Genomic DNA, 14239 nt, shown 5'->3' with positions numbered 1-14239 from the left:
AATAGTAATATCCGGAATGCTATACTGTAGCTGCTAATGTAGCCAATAACGGCTAATATTAATAAAACACAAAATACTATTCTGATCTTTTTGAAACTGCTTTGCTAGGTTCTTATGGAGTGTTGTATACTGTCTGAATATTTTCAGCCAGCTAGCACTTTGTGGCTAAATAAGCGTAAAATGTCAAACGAAATGTCTAAAGTGTACCCAGCCAAGAGGCACAATTATTCAAATAAGGAGAAATTAACACAAGAGCAATTCAAATTCAACTATTTATTTTAACACATTAAACACTATATTTACACATTTACACTATTCCCTCCTCCTTCTCAGTGATGGCCTCACACCCTGGCAGCTTAGAGTATTTCTCCTGCTTAACTGACGTTTGGTGGACCACCAGCAACCTCTTCAGGCTTTTCAGGGCGACTTTTATGTCTCGTATGACAGCGGTCATGTTGACCTTTGTGAGCCTAGATGACCGCGGCGGAGTCTGCTGCATGTAATTCAAAAACTGCAAATTGTTTTTTAAGTAGAACTCCACCGTGGTCTCCTGCATGCCCCTTGCAAGCTTATTACACCATCTGTTGGAAAAAAAAGAGACGCATGAAGTTGCAGAAAAAACACAAGTGACAACCATCCATCCTGCTGTCACATTAATTAAAAGTCTACATCTCTCATATACATCAGGGAAAATTGTAAATGCATTACTACTCACTTTTTCAGCTTGACGGGGTTGTCCATGAACAGCCAGTCGGACAACCTCTTGTGTTTATTTCCCATGAATAAAATGAAGGTTTTCACACGGCTCACTTTCGACTTCGCGTTTTCTCTCATTTTCCTAGTTGGATTGGTGCCCTCATGTAACTTACCAAAGTTTTGGAGGTACTCTTCTGCAACAACATATCATTTATAATGTTATAATACTTACTCACATTGCATTACACAGACACTGCAGTTATCGTGTCATGACTACACACTCACCCATGGAAGGAGGCATCTTAATTCTCCTCATCACATTTCCCCGTCCGCTGCCAGCCATCCAGGGGGAATTAACGTTCCTACTTGTCGCTTTCCTCTGCTTCGGGATGTACACCTGTTCCTCCTTGTTGGGGGCTGGCAGAGTTGCTTCCTCCGCAACGTCCTCTGCAACAACGTCCTCTGCAACAGCAACAACGTCCTCCACGTCCTCCTCCGCAACCTCCTCTGAGTTTCGAAACAGCTGTTCCACAGCAGCCTCCCTCCTTGCTCTTGCTCTCCTGCTGTGTGGTATCATCTGTCAGAGCCAGAGGAAAATCATTGTAAACATGCAGGCACACGTAAATACTGACTAACTGATTTACACCGAGGATTAAAGGCAGACAGAGAGACATGTAAACTTACCACTTGGTAGCGACTGTCAGCGAGCTTCCTCTTCAGCAGCTGGATCTGTAGTCTCAGGGCTCCCATGTCCTGCAATGTTTGGTCATGCAGAGTCGTGAGCCTGGCCAACTCCCTGACGTATCCTCTCCTCACCTCACCGCACTCCTCATTCCCACAGTCGCGGGGAGCCTCATCATCTCCCAGACACAAGACTTCTGTTTCTTCATCAACTGGATCCAGATATGTGGCCATTGCTGGCACCGGGTCCGTCATCCGCAGCGCTGCCAATTCTTTGATGGCTTTCATCTGCTTTGTGATCTCCATCATCTTGGCCCTCTCCTCTACAGTCATCTCCGAGTGAATTTCACGTATGTGGCGGTCAAGCCGGGACCCCTGGTAGTCACATCCTCCAACGCTGCAACGTTCAGTCCTGACGTCTGTTCTTCCAGAGCCCAGCTTGAGGAGGATTTTCCTCTCTGTCTCATTCTTGACTCTGTGTGTCTGTCTGAGGTGCTTGCCCAGCTGGGAGTATTCGTTCAGGCACACAGGGCACTCTCTCACAAACTTCATGTTTACTTGAAAAATAAAAAATAAAAGGAATTAGTAACTTAATACAACATTAAAGCACAGCGTCTACATGTGGAGTTAAAAACAATTCCAACCCATGGAAAGCATGCATTAAAGTACAAGTTAATATCTCAGACTTAAAACAATATATACATTTTTAGCAATACTTACAGGTTTCTTGGTTAAATTCTTTTTGAAGATTTTTGAATATGTGTCGTCTCTCTGTTGTCATCAAATGGATGGAATGAATGGAGAGCACAGTTGTCTGCACACAGTACATTTATACAAGCAAAGACCTCTGTGATTGGTTGAAAGATCATGTTTGAAGTTCATTTGTCTACAGGTGGAATCTTCTGCTCTCTCTCTCTCTCTCTCTCTCTCTCAAAAGAGTTGTGTGAAGGGCGTGTAAGGTGTCAAAAGTCACACTGATTGCTGTACTTGGAGTTCAGCAAGATGTTACTCCTTAGATCTAGCAATCAGTATCTTGCCATTCCCATGTCTTAAAATCACAACTTCAATATATGTAGTTTAAACTAATTCAAAAGTAACTTATTTTTGTTCAGCCAGCTAGCCCTTAACATTGTGGAGAAAATAAGTGTAAATGACCCTAGGGCGAAATCTCAATAATCTACCAGACCATAAATCACTATTTTCAGAATATTTACAGAGGTATTAACCTAAAAGTGTCAATTATTGAACAATATTTTTTAAATTCACAGCGCCAGCTCCTATGCTGAGTTGGTTAAAGCCATTAAAATTTCAGCCAGCTAATATTAAGCATTGTTGAAATATGAACATATATTTTTCTGTTCTATTACATGCATCTTTGCAGTAGCAGATCTGCTGTGTGAGGTGTGACTGTCAGACATCCTGATTGCTGTATTTGGAGTTCAGCAAGATGTTACTCCTTAGATATAGCAATCAGTGTCTTGCCATTTCCACGTCTTAAATCACAACTTCAATATATGTAGTTTAAACTAATTCAAAATTAACTTCTTGTCGTTAGTTTTACGGTATCTTTGAGTCACTGTAATTATCTTGTTTTGGACACTCACTGATGTTTAAATAAAGCAAAAACCGGACACACAAATATCTTTTGCACTTTGCCCAAAAATGTGGCCCGCCACAGGCCGAGCAGGTGTTTTATTGTGTATTTTTCATATTGTATTGTGTAGTGTACATGGACATTTTTGAATTCTGAAAAAAAAAATATATATATTTTTGGCAAGCTTAGAATCTCGTCTATTTTAATACGGAGATTGTGAAGTAAATAAACTCCTGATTGTATTGTGTCACACTTAATGATTATCACGTGCTCGTCCACCTCAATCAAAATGTATTATTGCACAACATGTATTTCGGCACAAATGTACAATGAGCACTATATTAGTTAGGAATGTGAAGCACTGTAGCTTCTCTTCAAAGAGTTTCAGGTCTACCTCCATCTCGTCACAACGAGACTGCCCACCAAGGGGCATAACCGCGGCAACATGGACCAATGAGAGACGACGACGTCCTTATATAGAGAATATAATGAAATGTTTATGATGTTTTTGTACCACTTTCACTTTTACCAACAGACAGCTAACTGGCTCTTTATTGATTCGGACTGTGGACTTGGTGTGTGAAAGTGTCCTCGGCTGAGGGCATTTTTGAAATGCTGTCATCATCACTTTAAATAAATAAGTATCTTGATCATCTAGAAGTTTACTGGATTCATTTGAAAGGCAATCACAGCGCCCTTTGGGCTTCAAAACCCAACAAGATGAAAATCACAACAGCGGTACAATCAGCTCCTCAAACTAGCAAGTACACTCAAAATCAAAATCATAACTCTGAGCCCACTTACCTATAAAGCCTCATAAATATCCTCTTTTCAGCAATATTTTGAAAAAGACGCTCCTAAGGCATTGCCAGAGGTCCACACGTTCGTTTCCGTGAAAAAGATATCCACTGTGAACATCGTCACATCGATAAAAGTCCATGAACAGGTGTTGCAATCTGTGAAATCAGCTGATCGATTTTTACATTGTGTGATCATAAACAGTCATAACTTAATATCTTGTGCTCTCATCACGGTTCAGACACTTCCTGGTTTTAGCGCGGGCTCTCAGCATTAGATGGACACTTCATTTGAGCCAATCGGAGCTTCGATGGGTCTTTTACAACCTTCATGAGCCAATGAGTGTCAACTTGATAAGAAAGTGCCCACCCACTTCTTTTGTTACAGACTGACCCTGGAACAGCTCAGCGTCCTGGTATCTAACGAAAGAGGCGCACATTTCCTTTACGATGCGCGCGCCTCTTTCGTTAGATGCGTCACTTCCCATGGTTTGTTTTTTCAAAATAAAATGTATTTCCAAAATAATATTATTATTTATTGTACAAAAATAAATCCAAAAAAACATACAAATGTTAGAAGAAAATGTCTTTATACTTCACTTACTCTGTGTGATTACTACTAACAGGGAATATGGGTATATAATAGTTATTTATTTATTAATTAATTAATTTTATTAAATTGTTAAAATATGAATATTGTATGGTCCACGTGTGAATGCCCCCGGAAGATGTGCAACATGAATAGGAATTAAAGGCAAAAATAATCTCCCGAGTGTATGGATCAAAGCCGGGCGATACCGTCTTAAACACATGCTTTTTTCTATTGACTCCGGTTATTTAAAAACTGGAGAAATTCGTAATAAAATGAATCATGTATAGATCGTTTTGAAAATGTGCTGGCTCCCTTCGTATGGTGTGTTGGATACTCTAAAATAAATATTAGCCAGCTAGCCCTTAGCATTGAGTAACAATGTAATAAAATATAAATAGCCATAAAATGGCGATAAATGAATCCTTCTCCGATCTCTTTACCAATAACAGCGCCACTTCATATGTACTGTTGGATACTCAGCAAAAAATTTCAGCCGCCTAACACTTAGCATTGTCGAGATATAAACAAAAACGTGTCAGGGGATTAAAGTCTGAAATACATCCGCCCATGAGTGACTATTTTCGGGGAGTCACTCCACGGTACCTCCCCCCTTTGTACAAACACATCAATCCCAGGTTAAGTGTAACAAAACTGAAACTCCTGTTGTATGTCCAGCAGTTTACCTGTGATGGTGTCCGCCGTCGGTACGAAGGGTGGTAGGTTCGCGACCAAAGAACTTGCGAAACTTGTAAAAGGGTGAATAATGTATGGATCATTTTGTCCATGGTACCTAAAGATGCGCACTATATTGGAGAATTAAAGCAGACAATATGCTCCGGAATGCTAGCAGGCGTTTAGCATTTATGGGCTAAAGTGTATGGCGAAAATCTTTATCCGATCACTTTGCCATTAACAGTGCCAGTTCATATGTACTTTATGATACTCTGCAAGAAATTCCAGCCGGCTAACACTTAGCATTGTGGAGATATGAGCATAAACGTAAACCGGAAGTGCTATAAGTGCTAATGTAGCTGCTAATAGCAGTTTATCAGGTTATCAGGTGTGTAATCCTGCAATTTTGCATCACATATGCAGCAAAATAGCCGGATTTCACAATGGGTCAAATCAGAGGATCATAACTCAGGCACGCAATGACCCAGGCACTTGATAATGGTCCCGAATTATACACACAATTATTAATAATTAAAGCCCGAAAAAAGCTCCTGTATGTGAGCAAGTATGTATTTTTAACGAATATTACCGTCTTCAGCAAATTGTTTTTCGGCTATTTTTTAAACTGATTAAATCATAATAAATTGAATAACGTATGGATCGTTTTGAAAATGCTCTGACTCCCTTCGTATGGTGTGTTGGATACTGTCAAATAAATGTTAGCCGGCTACCACTTAGCATTGTTGAGCTATGAACACAAACAAGTCCGGGGCTTCACATCTGAAATACATCCGCCCAAGAGTGACTATTTCTGGGGTGTCTATCCGCCCAATCCACGATATATCTCCCCTATGTATGGGGCTATGCTCTGAACACTGAGTGACCATAACATGACACATTCCATTAAGGAAATGTACCGTCTTTTGGGCTTCCACCAACAAGGTCATTTGACGTCAAAAGTGAGTCTTAAAAAAATGCAATCCTGTGTTTAATTAATGCCCTAAATAAGGCTCCGGAATGGGGGTAAATCTGGAGCATAAACGGGCAATAAAGCATTAAAAGACAAATACAATGTAAACACGTAGAGAAGAAATCCAATATGGCGGCGGCTCACTTTTCTAGGCTTGCCACACCAGCATGCATTGCGATTCCACCGGAAGCCCGAAACTCCGATTCCGTCTATCACATTAACATCTACTTCCTTCATACACAGTTTCAATCAGTGCAGAAAATACATATAGTGCATTAATACATATTGCTAGGGGTAGACAAATACATATGATAGTCTTTCAAGTGTGGATTAATACAATCAGGAGTAATTTACTTCACAATGCCTATAGAACTACCACACATATCAGACTTCTGTCATTGTCAGCCTGTTTGAGTCAGTGAGAGAAATTACACTGCCTTGATTAGCTTAGTTTGGCTCATAAATGGTAAGGGCAATCCTAAAACACTCATGCTGCAACCCCCCCCCCCCCAACAGAACCCCATGCCCCATTGAACAGGTGCTCTTTTATTAAATTATATTTATCTAGTTTATGTGCACGTTTCAGTGTTTACTGCGTTGCTTTGCGCATTCACATTCTCTCCTCTGCTCTGTTTCCGCCGCCGACACACACACACACACACACATGTGCGCACACACCTACAGTCAGTCAGACACAGAGGAACGGAGAGCAGAGAACTGAAAGCAGGGCTGCTATCGTGCTTCTCTCTTGCTCCGTGCAAAAGCGGCCACTTGACTCTGTTCAAATGATGTTAGCGGTCCCTATACTTTCCTTCTCCGTTCCTCTGACCCCACGAGATAACTGGGAGAAAATGAGCTGTGATTTAACTTTTAGTGCCTTTTCATGTTGTATTCTTTAATCACAGAAATAAATTCGTTGCACGATAAATACACCAGTTTATTACTTGTTGCGGCTGGCAAAGTAAATACATATTTGTCAGGCCATTCACTCTGGAAGTGTGAATTTTCAGAATCAACTTTACGTTTCTTTGGCTTGGAGAGACATCTTGAAGCGTGTTGTTAGCTTGCCTAGCTAAAGTAGGAGAAGTGGGGGAAGGGGTTAGGACGAGGGAAGAAAAAGAGAAAAGAAAAAATAATAATAATAATACGGTTAACAGGGGGGGCTAGCAAATGATAGTTGAAAAGAGGTGCATCTTGAGGCGGGACTGAAATATGGAGAGGGACGGTATCAGTAGAGGTGATGAAGTCGTTGAGGACTTTGAGTAGTGCCGTTTCTTAGTTGGAGGAACTCAGGAGGGGTAACCAAGTTGAACTGGGAGAGGCGGCAGTGGGGAGGGGGGATTAGGAGGTCCAGGGTGATTGGGGAAAGAGGCACAGTGGTGGAAGCTGGGGTAGGTGCTTGTTTAGAATGTTTAGTATATTTTAGCTATATTTTGGTAGTTACAAATGTATTTGACATAATCCCAGATGTTTTGAGGTTGATTTATCATAGTGCAGTCTGGGGGTTCTAGGAGTTAACACTTCTGTTCTCACCATGGCTGTTTGGGTTTCCTCTGGGTGCTCCGGTTTCTCCCACAATCAGTACATATTTGTACGCAGTTTTTTTTATAATAAATAGAATTGTGTGGTATTCAATAATAAATGCACTCATCATTCATCCATCTTGGAAACACTTCTTGGGTTCAGAACACAATGTTTATTTCAAAAGATAAACATGTGTCTTCAATTGTAGCAGAATTTCTCTGTTATCTTCAAACTGCACCTTATTTATTATATATTAAATATCAACAACATTACATTATATATTGTCTTCTTTTCCTATAAACATGATTAAGATTAAGATTTTTTTAATTAACTGTGTTAATCTGCAATGCCAACAAACATTTAAGGTCTTCACGTCTTTCTAATGAAACATCCATCCTGGTGCTTCACATGAACAAATAGGATCATGACACATTCCTCAATCACCTTTCTTAAATGAGAAGAAATTTTCTGGATTCAAGGTGTGAATCAAGCAAAAATGGTACAAATAAAGTCTGTTTTCTGTAGACACTCAGAATTTATGCAAAAAAATTCTTGGGCCCTCGCCCCAAACAAAGTGAACGCTTATGCGCACGGACACACACAACCACTCCAAACAATTGCAAAGCAGACGATGGCTCACCATGCAACTCCCATCCTGCAAACCAGCCTGTGATCACCTGCCGGAGCGCCCATTTCTCGATGCTAACAGCCTTCCCTGGAATCAGCGGCCCAATGTTATCACAGATACAGATTACAGCAGGTGAGCATTTTCCAACATATGAGAGGTAACAATTACATTGTTATAGATTTAAATCCCTGATCCTGCTCCATGATAAGAAAGACAAAGCTGTACATTAGACGTTCATCCTACGGGCCTCGTGATCAGCAAAGGCATTAAGCACATATAACTACACACATCCTCCAGCAGAGTCTCTGGCTCCATCTAGTGTCAGACCACATGTACTTCATGAGGAGACAAGAGCTACAGCTTTGTAGCTCTTGTAGCTGGGTGCAACCAACTGTGTCTGCTCTTAATACTGGTGGACAGTGGCGGTTCTAGACCAATATCACTATGGGGGTTCTGGCTGGGGAGACGAAGCAGTGTTCAAGCCTTCAATATTGTTAGTTAAGTATAATTAATAGCCATCCATCCATCCATCGTCTACCGCTTATCCAGGATCAGGTCGTGGAGGCAGCAGCTCCAGTAAGGAACCCCAATCTTCCCTTCTCTGGGCCACATCCTCCAGCTCCGACTGGGGAATCCTGAGGCGTTCCCAGGCCAGTGAGGAGATATAATCTCTCCACCGAGTCCTGGGTCTTCCCCGGGGTCTCCTCCCAGCTGGACGTGTCTGGAACACCTCCCTAGGGTGGCGCCCAGGTGGCATCCTTACTAGATGCCTGAACCACCTCAACTGGCTCCTTTCAACGTAAAGGAGCAGCGGCTCTACTCCGAGTCTCTCACAGAAGGCTGAGCTTCTCACCCTATCTCTAAGGGAGACGCCAGCCACCCGTCTGAGAAAACCCATTTCGGCCGCTTGTACCCGTGATCTCGTTCTTTCGGTCATGACCCAGCCTTCATGACCATAGGTGAGGGGAGGAACGAAGATCGACCGGTATATTGAGAGCTTTACTTTCTGGCTCAGCTCTCTTTTCGTCACAACGGTGCGGTAAAGTGACTGTAATACCGCCCCCGCTGCTCCGATTCTCCGGCCAATCTCTCACTCCATCGTCCCCTCACCGAGGTACTTGAACTCCTTCACTTGGGGTAATTTGAGGTGCTGATCCTCATCCCAACCGCTTCACACTCGGCTGCGAACCGATCCAGTGACTGTTGAAGGTCACAGACCGATGATGCCATAAGGACCACATCATCTGCAAAGAGCAGCGATGAGATCCTCAGGTCACCGAACTGCAACCCCTCTCCTCCACGACTACGCCTCGATATCCTATCCATGAAAATCACGAACAGGATTGGTGATAAAGCGCAGCCCTGGCGGAGGCCAACATTCACTGGAAACGAGTCCGACTTACTGCCGAGTATCCGGACACAACTCTCGCTTTGGGCGTACAGGGATTGGATGGCCCTCAAAAGTGACCCCCTCACCCCATACTCCCGCAGCACCTCCCACAGTATCACCCAGGGGACCCGGTCATACGCCTTCTCCAGATCCACAAAACACATGTAGACCGGATGGGCGTACTCCCAGGCCCCCTCCAGGATCCTTGCGAGAGTAAAGAGTTGGTCCGTTGTTCCACGACCAGGACGGAATCCGCATTGTTCCTCTTCAATCAGAGGTTCGACTACCGGCCGAACCCTCCTTTCCAGTACCTTGGAGTAGACTTTACCAGAGAGGCTGAGAAGTGTGATACCCCTGTAGTTGGCACATACTCTCTGGTCCCCCTTTTTAAATTGGGGAACCACCACCCCGGTCTGCCAACCCCGAGGCACTGTCCCAGACTTCCACGCAATGTTGACGAGGCGTGTCAACCAAGACAGCCTCTCTGGGAACCATTACCTTATCGTGGTGGAGAGGTTTGTGTGTCCCTATGAACCTGAGAGCTGTGTTGTCTGGAGCCTAGCACTCCTGCTAGGGTCTCCCAAGGCAAATTGGTCTCAGGCGAGGGGCCAGACTAAGAATGGTTCAAAAACGACTTCATGAAAAAAAGGGAAAGGAAAGGAAAGACCCTGCCCGGAGGAAGCCCGGGGCCCCCTTCTGGAGCCAGGCCCAGAGGGAGGGCCTGACAGCGAGCGCCTGGTGGCCGAGTTTGCCACGGAGCCCGGTCGGGCACAGCCTGAAAAAGCTACGTGGTGCCTCCCATCCATCCATCCTGTGTGCCCACCACTCATGGGAAAAACTGCTGGGGTCGGGTGCGCTGTCACACGGGTGGCAGTGATGGTCAGGGACCTCAACGGACCAGACCCGTGCAGCAGAGGCTGGCTCTGGGGACGTGGAACGTCACCTCTCTGTGGGGGAAGGAGCCGGAACTAGTGCGGGAGGTGGATCGCTACCAGTTGGATCTGGTGGGGCTTACCTCCACGCACAGTCTTGGCTCTGGAACCGTACTCCTGGATAGGGGTTGGACTCTATTCTTCTACGGAGTTGCCCAAGGCGTGAGGCGTCGGGCCGGGGTGGGGATACTCACTAGCCCCCGGCTGACCGCCGCTACGTTGGAGTTTAGCCCGGTGGACGAGAGGATCGCCTCCCTACGCCTTCGGGTTATGAGGGAGAAAACTCTGACTGTTGTTTGTGCCTATGCCCCAAAGCAGTTCGGAGCATTCGGCCTTCTTGGAGATCCTGAATGGAGCCCTACAGGGGGCTCCAGTAGGGGACTCCGTAGTCGTGCTGGGAGACTTCAACGCACACGTGGGAAACGATGGACACCTGGAGAGGCGTGATTGGGAGGAAGGGCCTCCCTGATCTAAACCCAAACGGTTGTTTGTTGTTGGACTTCTGTGCTAGTCATGAAATGGCCATAACAAACACCATGTTCGAACATAAGGATGCTCATAAGTGTACGTGGTACCAGAGCACCCTAGGCCAAAGGTCAATGATTGATTTTGTAACCGTATCATCTGATCTGAGGCCGTATGTTTTGGACACTCGGGTGAAGAGAGGGGCTTGAAGAGCTGTCGACTGATCACCATCTGGTGGTGAGTTGGATCAAGGGGTGGGGGAAGACTCTGGACAGACCTGGTAAACCCAAACGGGTAGTGCGGGTGAACTGGGAACGTCTGGAGGAAGCCCCTGTCCTGTGGATCTTTAACTCACACCTCCGGCGGAGCTTTTCAGACATCCCTGTGGAGGTTGGGGGCATTGAACCTGAGTGGGCGATGTTCAAAACCTCTATTGCTGAAGCTGCGGTGATGAGCTGTGGTCTCAAGGTCTTAGGTGCGGTAACAAGGCATCAAGATTTCTCGATTGCAAGAGATGGAGGGGGGTCATGCATTAAACCAGTCTTTCTCAAAAAGTGGTCCGCAGACCGCTAGTGGTCCGTTAGTATATTGGTAAAATGTCACATTTGAAATTAATATGTTATAAGTTTAAAGTGTTTAAAAATGACTAGTATAGACTAGAGTGTAGCATAGATGTAGCGTAGCTACGTAGGTTAGTTTTACGATCCTACGTCATAAATTATCTGTGTGGCCAATGTGAGCCGCGGTCAGCTGGCAAGATGGATCGATGGCTCAAGACAGGGTCAGTTAAAAGAAAATTAAATCAAAGATCTGACGCGACAGTGAAGGTGCATCGTCCTGATGCAGGTGATTCAGCAGCGACAACAAGTGATTGTGTGCGTTACTGAGTCCCAGGAGAGCGGTTCGCCGTCCAACCAACTCCCGGCTGAAAGATGTGAAAATCGGCTTGAACGCGGAAAGGCCAACGCTAAAGTGAAGAGAAAATATCACGACTACATCAAATTTGGATTTTTTTGGACTGGAGATGAATAGGATCCCAATCCACACTGTGTTTTGTGCTACTAGTCGTTGGTGAACGAGGCTATGAAACCCGCCAAGCTCAAGCGACATATTGAGAGTAAACATAAAGATTACTTTGGGAAACCTTCAGGCTTTTTTGAGAGAAAACGTGATGAATCTAGGAAACACATGACGAAGGCGCCCTCACAGTTTGCATTTTGCTTATCTCTCAGAAGCAAATGATCTTGCTGTGGGTAAGTTGCGGCTCTGTACGGACATAAACTCAGTAATAAATGTAGTCTACGTTTCATATGATGTGAAAGATCTATCAGCATTCACCGTTTAAATCGCATATGAACGAAATGCTTGTAGAATCCTTATTTTGGTGATTCTTCAACTACGGACCATTTTGGTCTGGAACGTTTTAGAAAAAATGAAATGTATTTAGAGAAATGTTTCAATATGTTTATATTTCTACATCCTGTGTATTAACACTTCCTGATAGTGGCTATGCTGAATTTCTTTAAATAATATAATTTTTTTGTGATTTCATTAAAACAGTCAGAGGAAATCATCATTTCCATCACACCACAAAAAGTTGTTTTAAAAGAAAAAAGATTTAATATACCTTGTGTTTTCAAAATATATTAATTACTGGTACTTATAACTGCACAATTTTCCAAACTACAAAACATTTTTAATATGATTATGTCAATTTGTATGCATTTTTAGTTTAAATATGTGTTGTGATGGGGATGAGATTGTGTGACGGAAATGACTGCATGTGTTGGAAATGACAGGTCACAAAAACATTGCTGGAAACTGCTGAAACCTAAAAGCAAGTTGCAAATGTTGCACTATTTAGCGCAGGGGTGGTGAACCTTTTTCCTATCAAGGGCCATTTAATTTTTTACAATATCCTTCGAGGGCCATACTAATTATTGAACTCATAACCTCTGCAAATGTTTTTAAGACACAGCCCATTCATTTCACCTTTCTTTTATGCTGTGCAAAAAAGCAACTTTTTTATCCATGTATCTTTCTGTTTTATCAGAAATCAGCAATCCTTTATTAGTCCCACAACGGGGAAATGTATCTTGTCACAGCAAAAGAACATATGAAGTAAAAAGGCAGTACACAATAATTAAATATAATACAAAATAAGTACCAAGTGGTTGATGGAAAATAAAGTGAGTATTGCACAAATTATAAAAAGTGAGTATTGTAAATGGCAGTGATAATTGCACAGCAGTGTTGGAATAGTCAGTTCTTGGTGTGGTGGTCTACTGATCAATCTTTCCATGTTTGTATGTTACGCTCTGGAGAGAGCTGCTTGTTGGGCCAAACTCCACCGAAGAGCGTTAACTTTATCCAAACGCACTCGTCCTTTCAGCTCGTGCAGTTTGGCATGTTTCGTACTGTAATGATGCTCGAGATTATTTTTCATCACCGCACAAACTAGACACACTGGCCTTTTACTTACACAGAGAAATAATCGAAAGTGCGACATTCCGCATCCAGCTTTCTCTTGTTTACACTCGCCATGCTGCGATCGCTGATGTCAATGACCGTCTCGTTTAATATTGACGTGTTTTGACATGACGTGACCACGTGATGACACGTTCCGCTCGTGTTGTGTTCAAGGACCCTGACCTAGGCCAGGAAAAACAGTCAATCGCCCGTCTATTGCTGTCTAGATTTTTTAGTTTTCTTTCTAGTGGATCTTCTTGCATGTGTTTATGAATTACCTCGAGAGCCGGATCAAATGGTCTCGCGGGATACGGCCCGGAGGTTCCCCACCCCTGATTTAGCGCAAAACAAAAAAAAGTCCCCGATTCATTCTCTTTGGTGGTTCCTTGTCGGTGAATAATAATTGCAGATATATTTTTGAACAGCTACCCCACTGACATTTAATTTAACATACATTATTTTCACTGATATGAGCCATAACACTCAAATTGTCTTTTCCATCACAATAATCAAAGTGATTGAAATGACTGTTGTGGAAATGACATTTTGACACATTTGAAAGAAAATCTCATGATATGTTAGCATGATAACATCTGCTTTAGAGCTAGCATTAAATAAACACAAAACAGACAATACCAAATGTGTATTTTCTTATTATTTCTAAATTTAAAGAATATATGAGCTATTTGGAAATGACAGCCAATAAACATATTTTCTATTTACCAAATATTTACTTTTTTATTGACTTGATTTTATCTTATATCACTTCCCTTCATGTATCTGTCTTTGTGCTGCAGCCATGTGCTCTCCTGTCAGATGACTATGGCTG

General features: G+C 43.1%; 1 protein-coding gene across 2 annotated transcripts; it reads right to left on the bottom strand.

Annotated features, from left to right (window-relative positions):
• Positions 1-291: 291 nt before the first annotated feature.
• On the bottom strand, positions 292-13464 carry LOC115003793 (uncharacterized). 2 transcript variants are annotated; one of them, XM_029425716.1, is made up of 6 exons: positions 13424-13464; positions 2098-2191; positions 1381-1934; positions 982-1273; positions 716-890; positions 292-581 (listed from the first exon to the last, which is right to left on the bottom strand). In XM_029425716.1, exons 1-6 carry the CDS (start codon positions 13448-13450, stop codon positions 308-310), a joined length of 1416 nt encoding a protein of 471 aa, XP_029281576.1. In that variant the 5' UTR covers positions 13451-13464; the 3' UTR covers positions 292-307. The 2 variants fall into 2 exon arrangements, with proteins under 2 accessions (XP_029281576.1, XP_029281577.1); XM_029425717.1 differs by lacking the exon at positions 13424-13464 and adding an exon at positions 3776-3805 and having other exon boundaries at positions 2098-2148.
• Between the last annotated feature and the right edge of the window lie 775 nt (positions 13465-14239).

This window comes from Cottoperca gobio, chromosome 24 (genome assembly GCF_900634415.1).
Source record: "Cottoperca gobio chromosome 24, fCotGob3.1, whole genome shotgun sequence".
NCBI classification, from domain to species: Eukaryota; Metazoa; Chordata; class Actinopteri; order Perciformes; family Bovichtidae; genus Cottoperca; species Cottoperca gobio.
The sequence above is the reverse complement of the archived record's forward strand: the minus strand, read 5'-3'. Positions and strand labels throughout refer to the sequence as shown.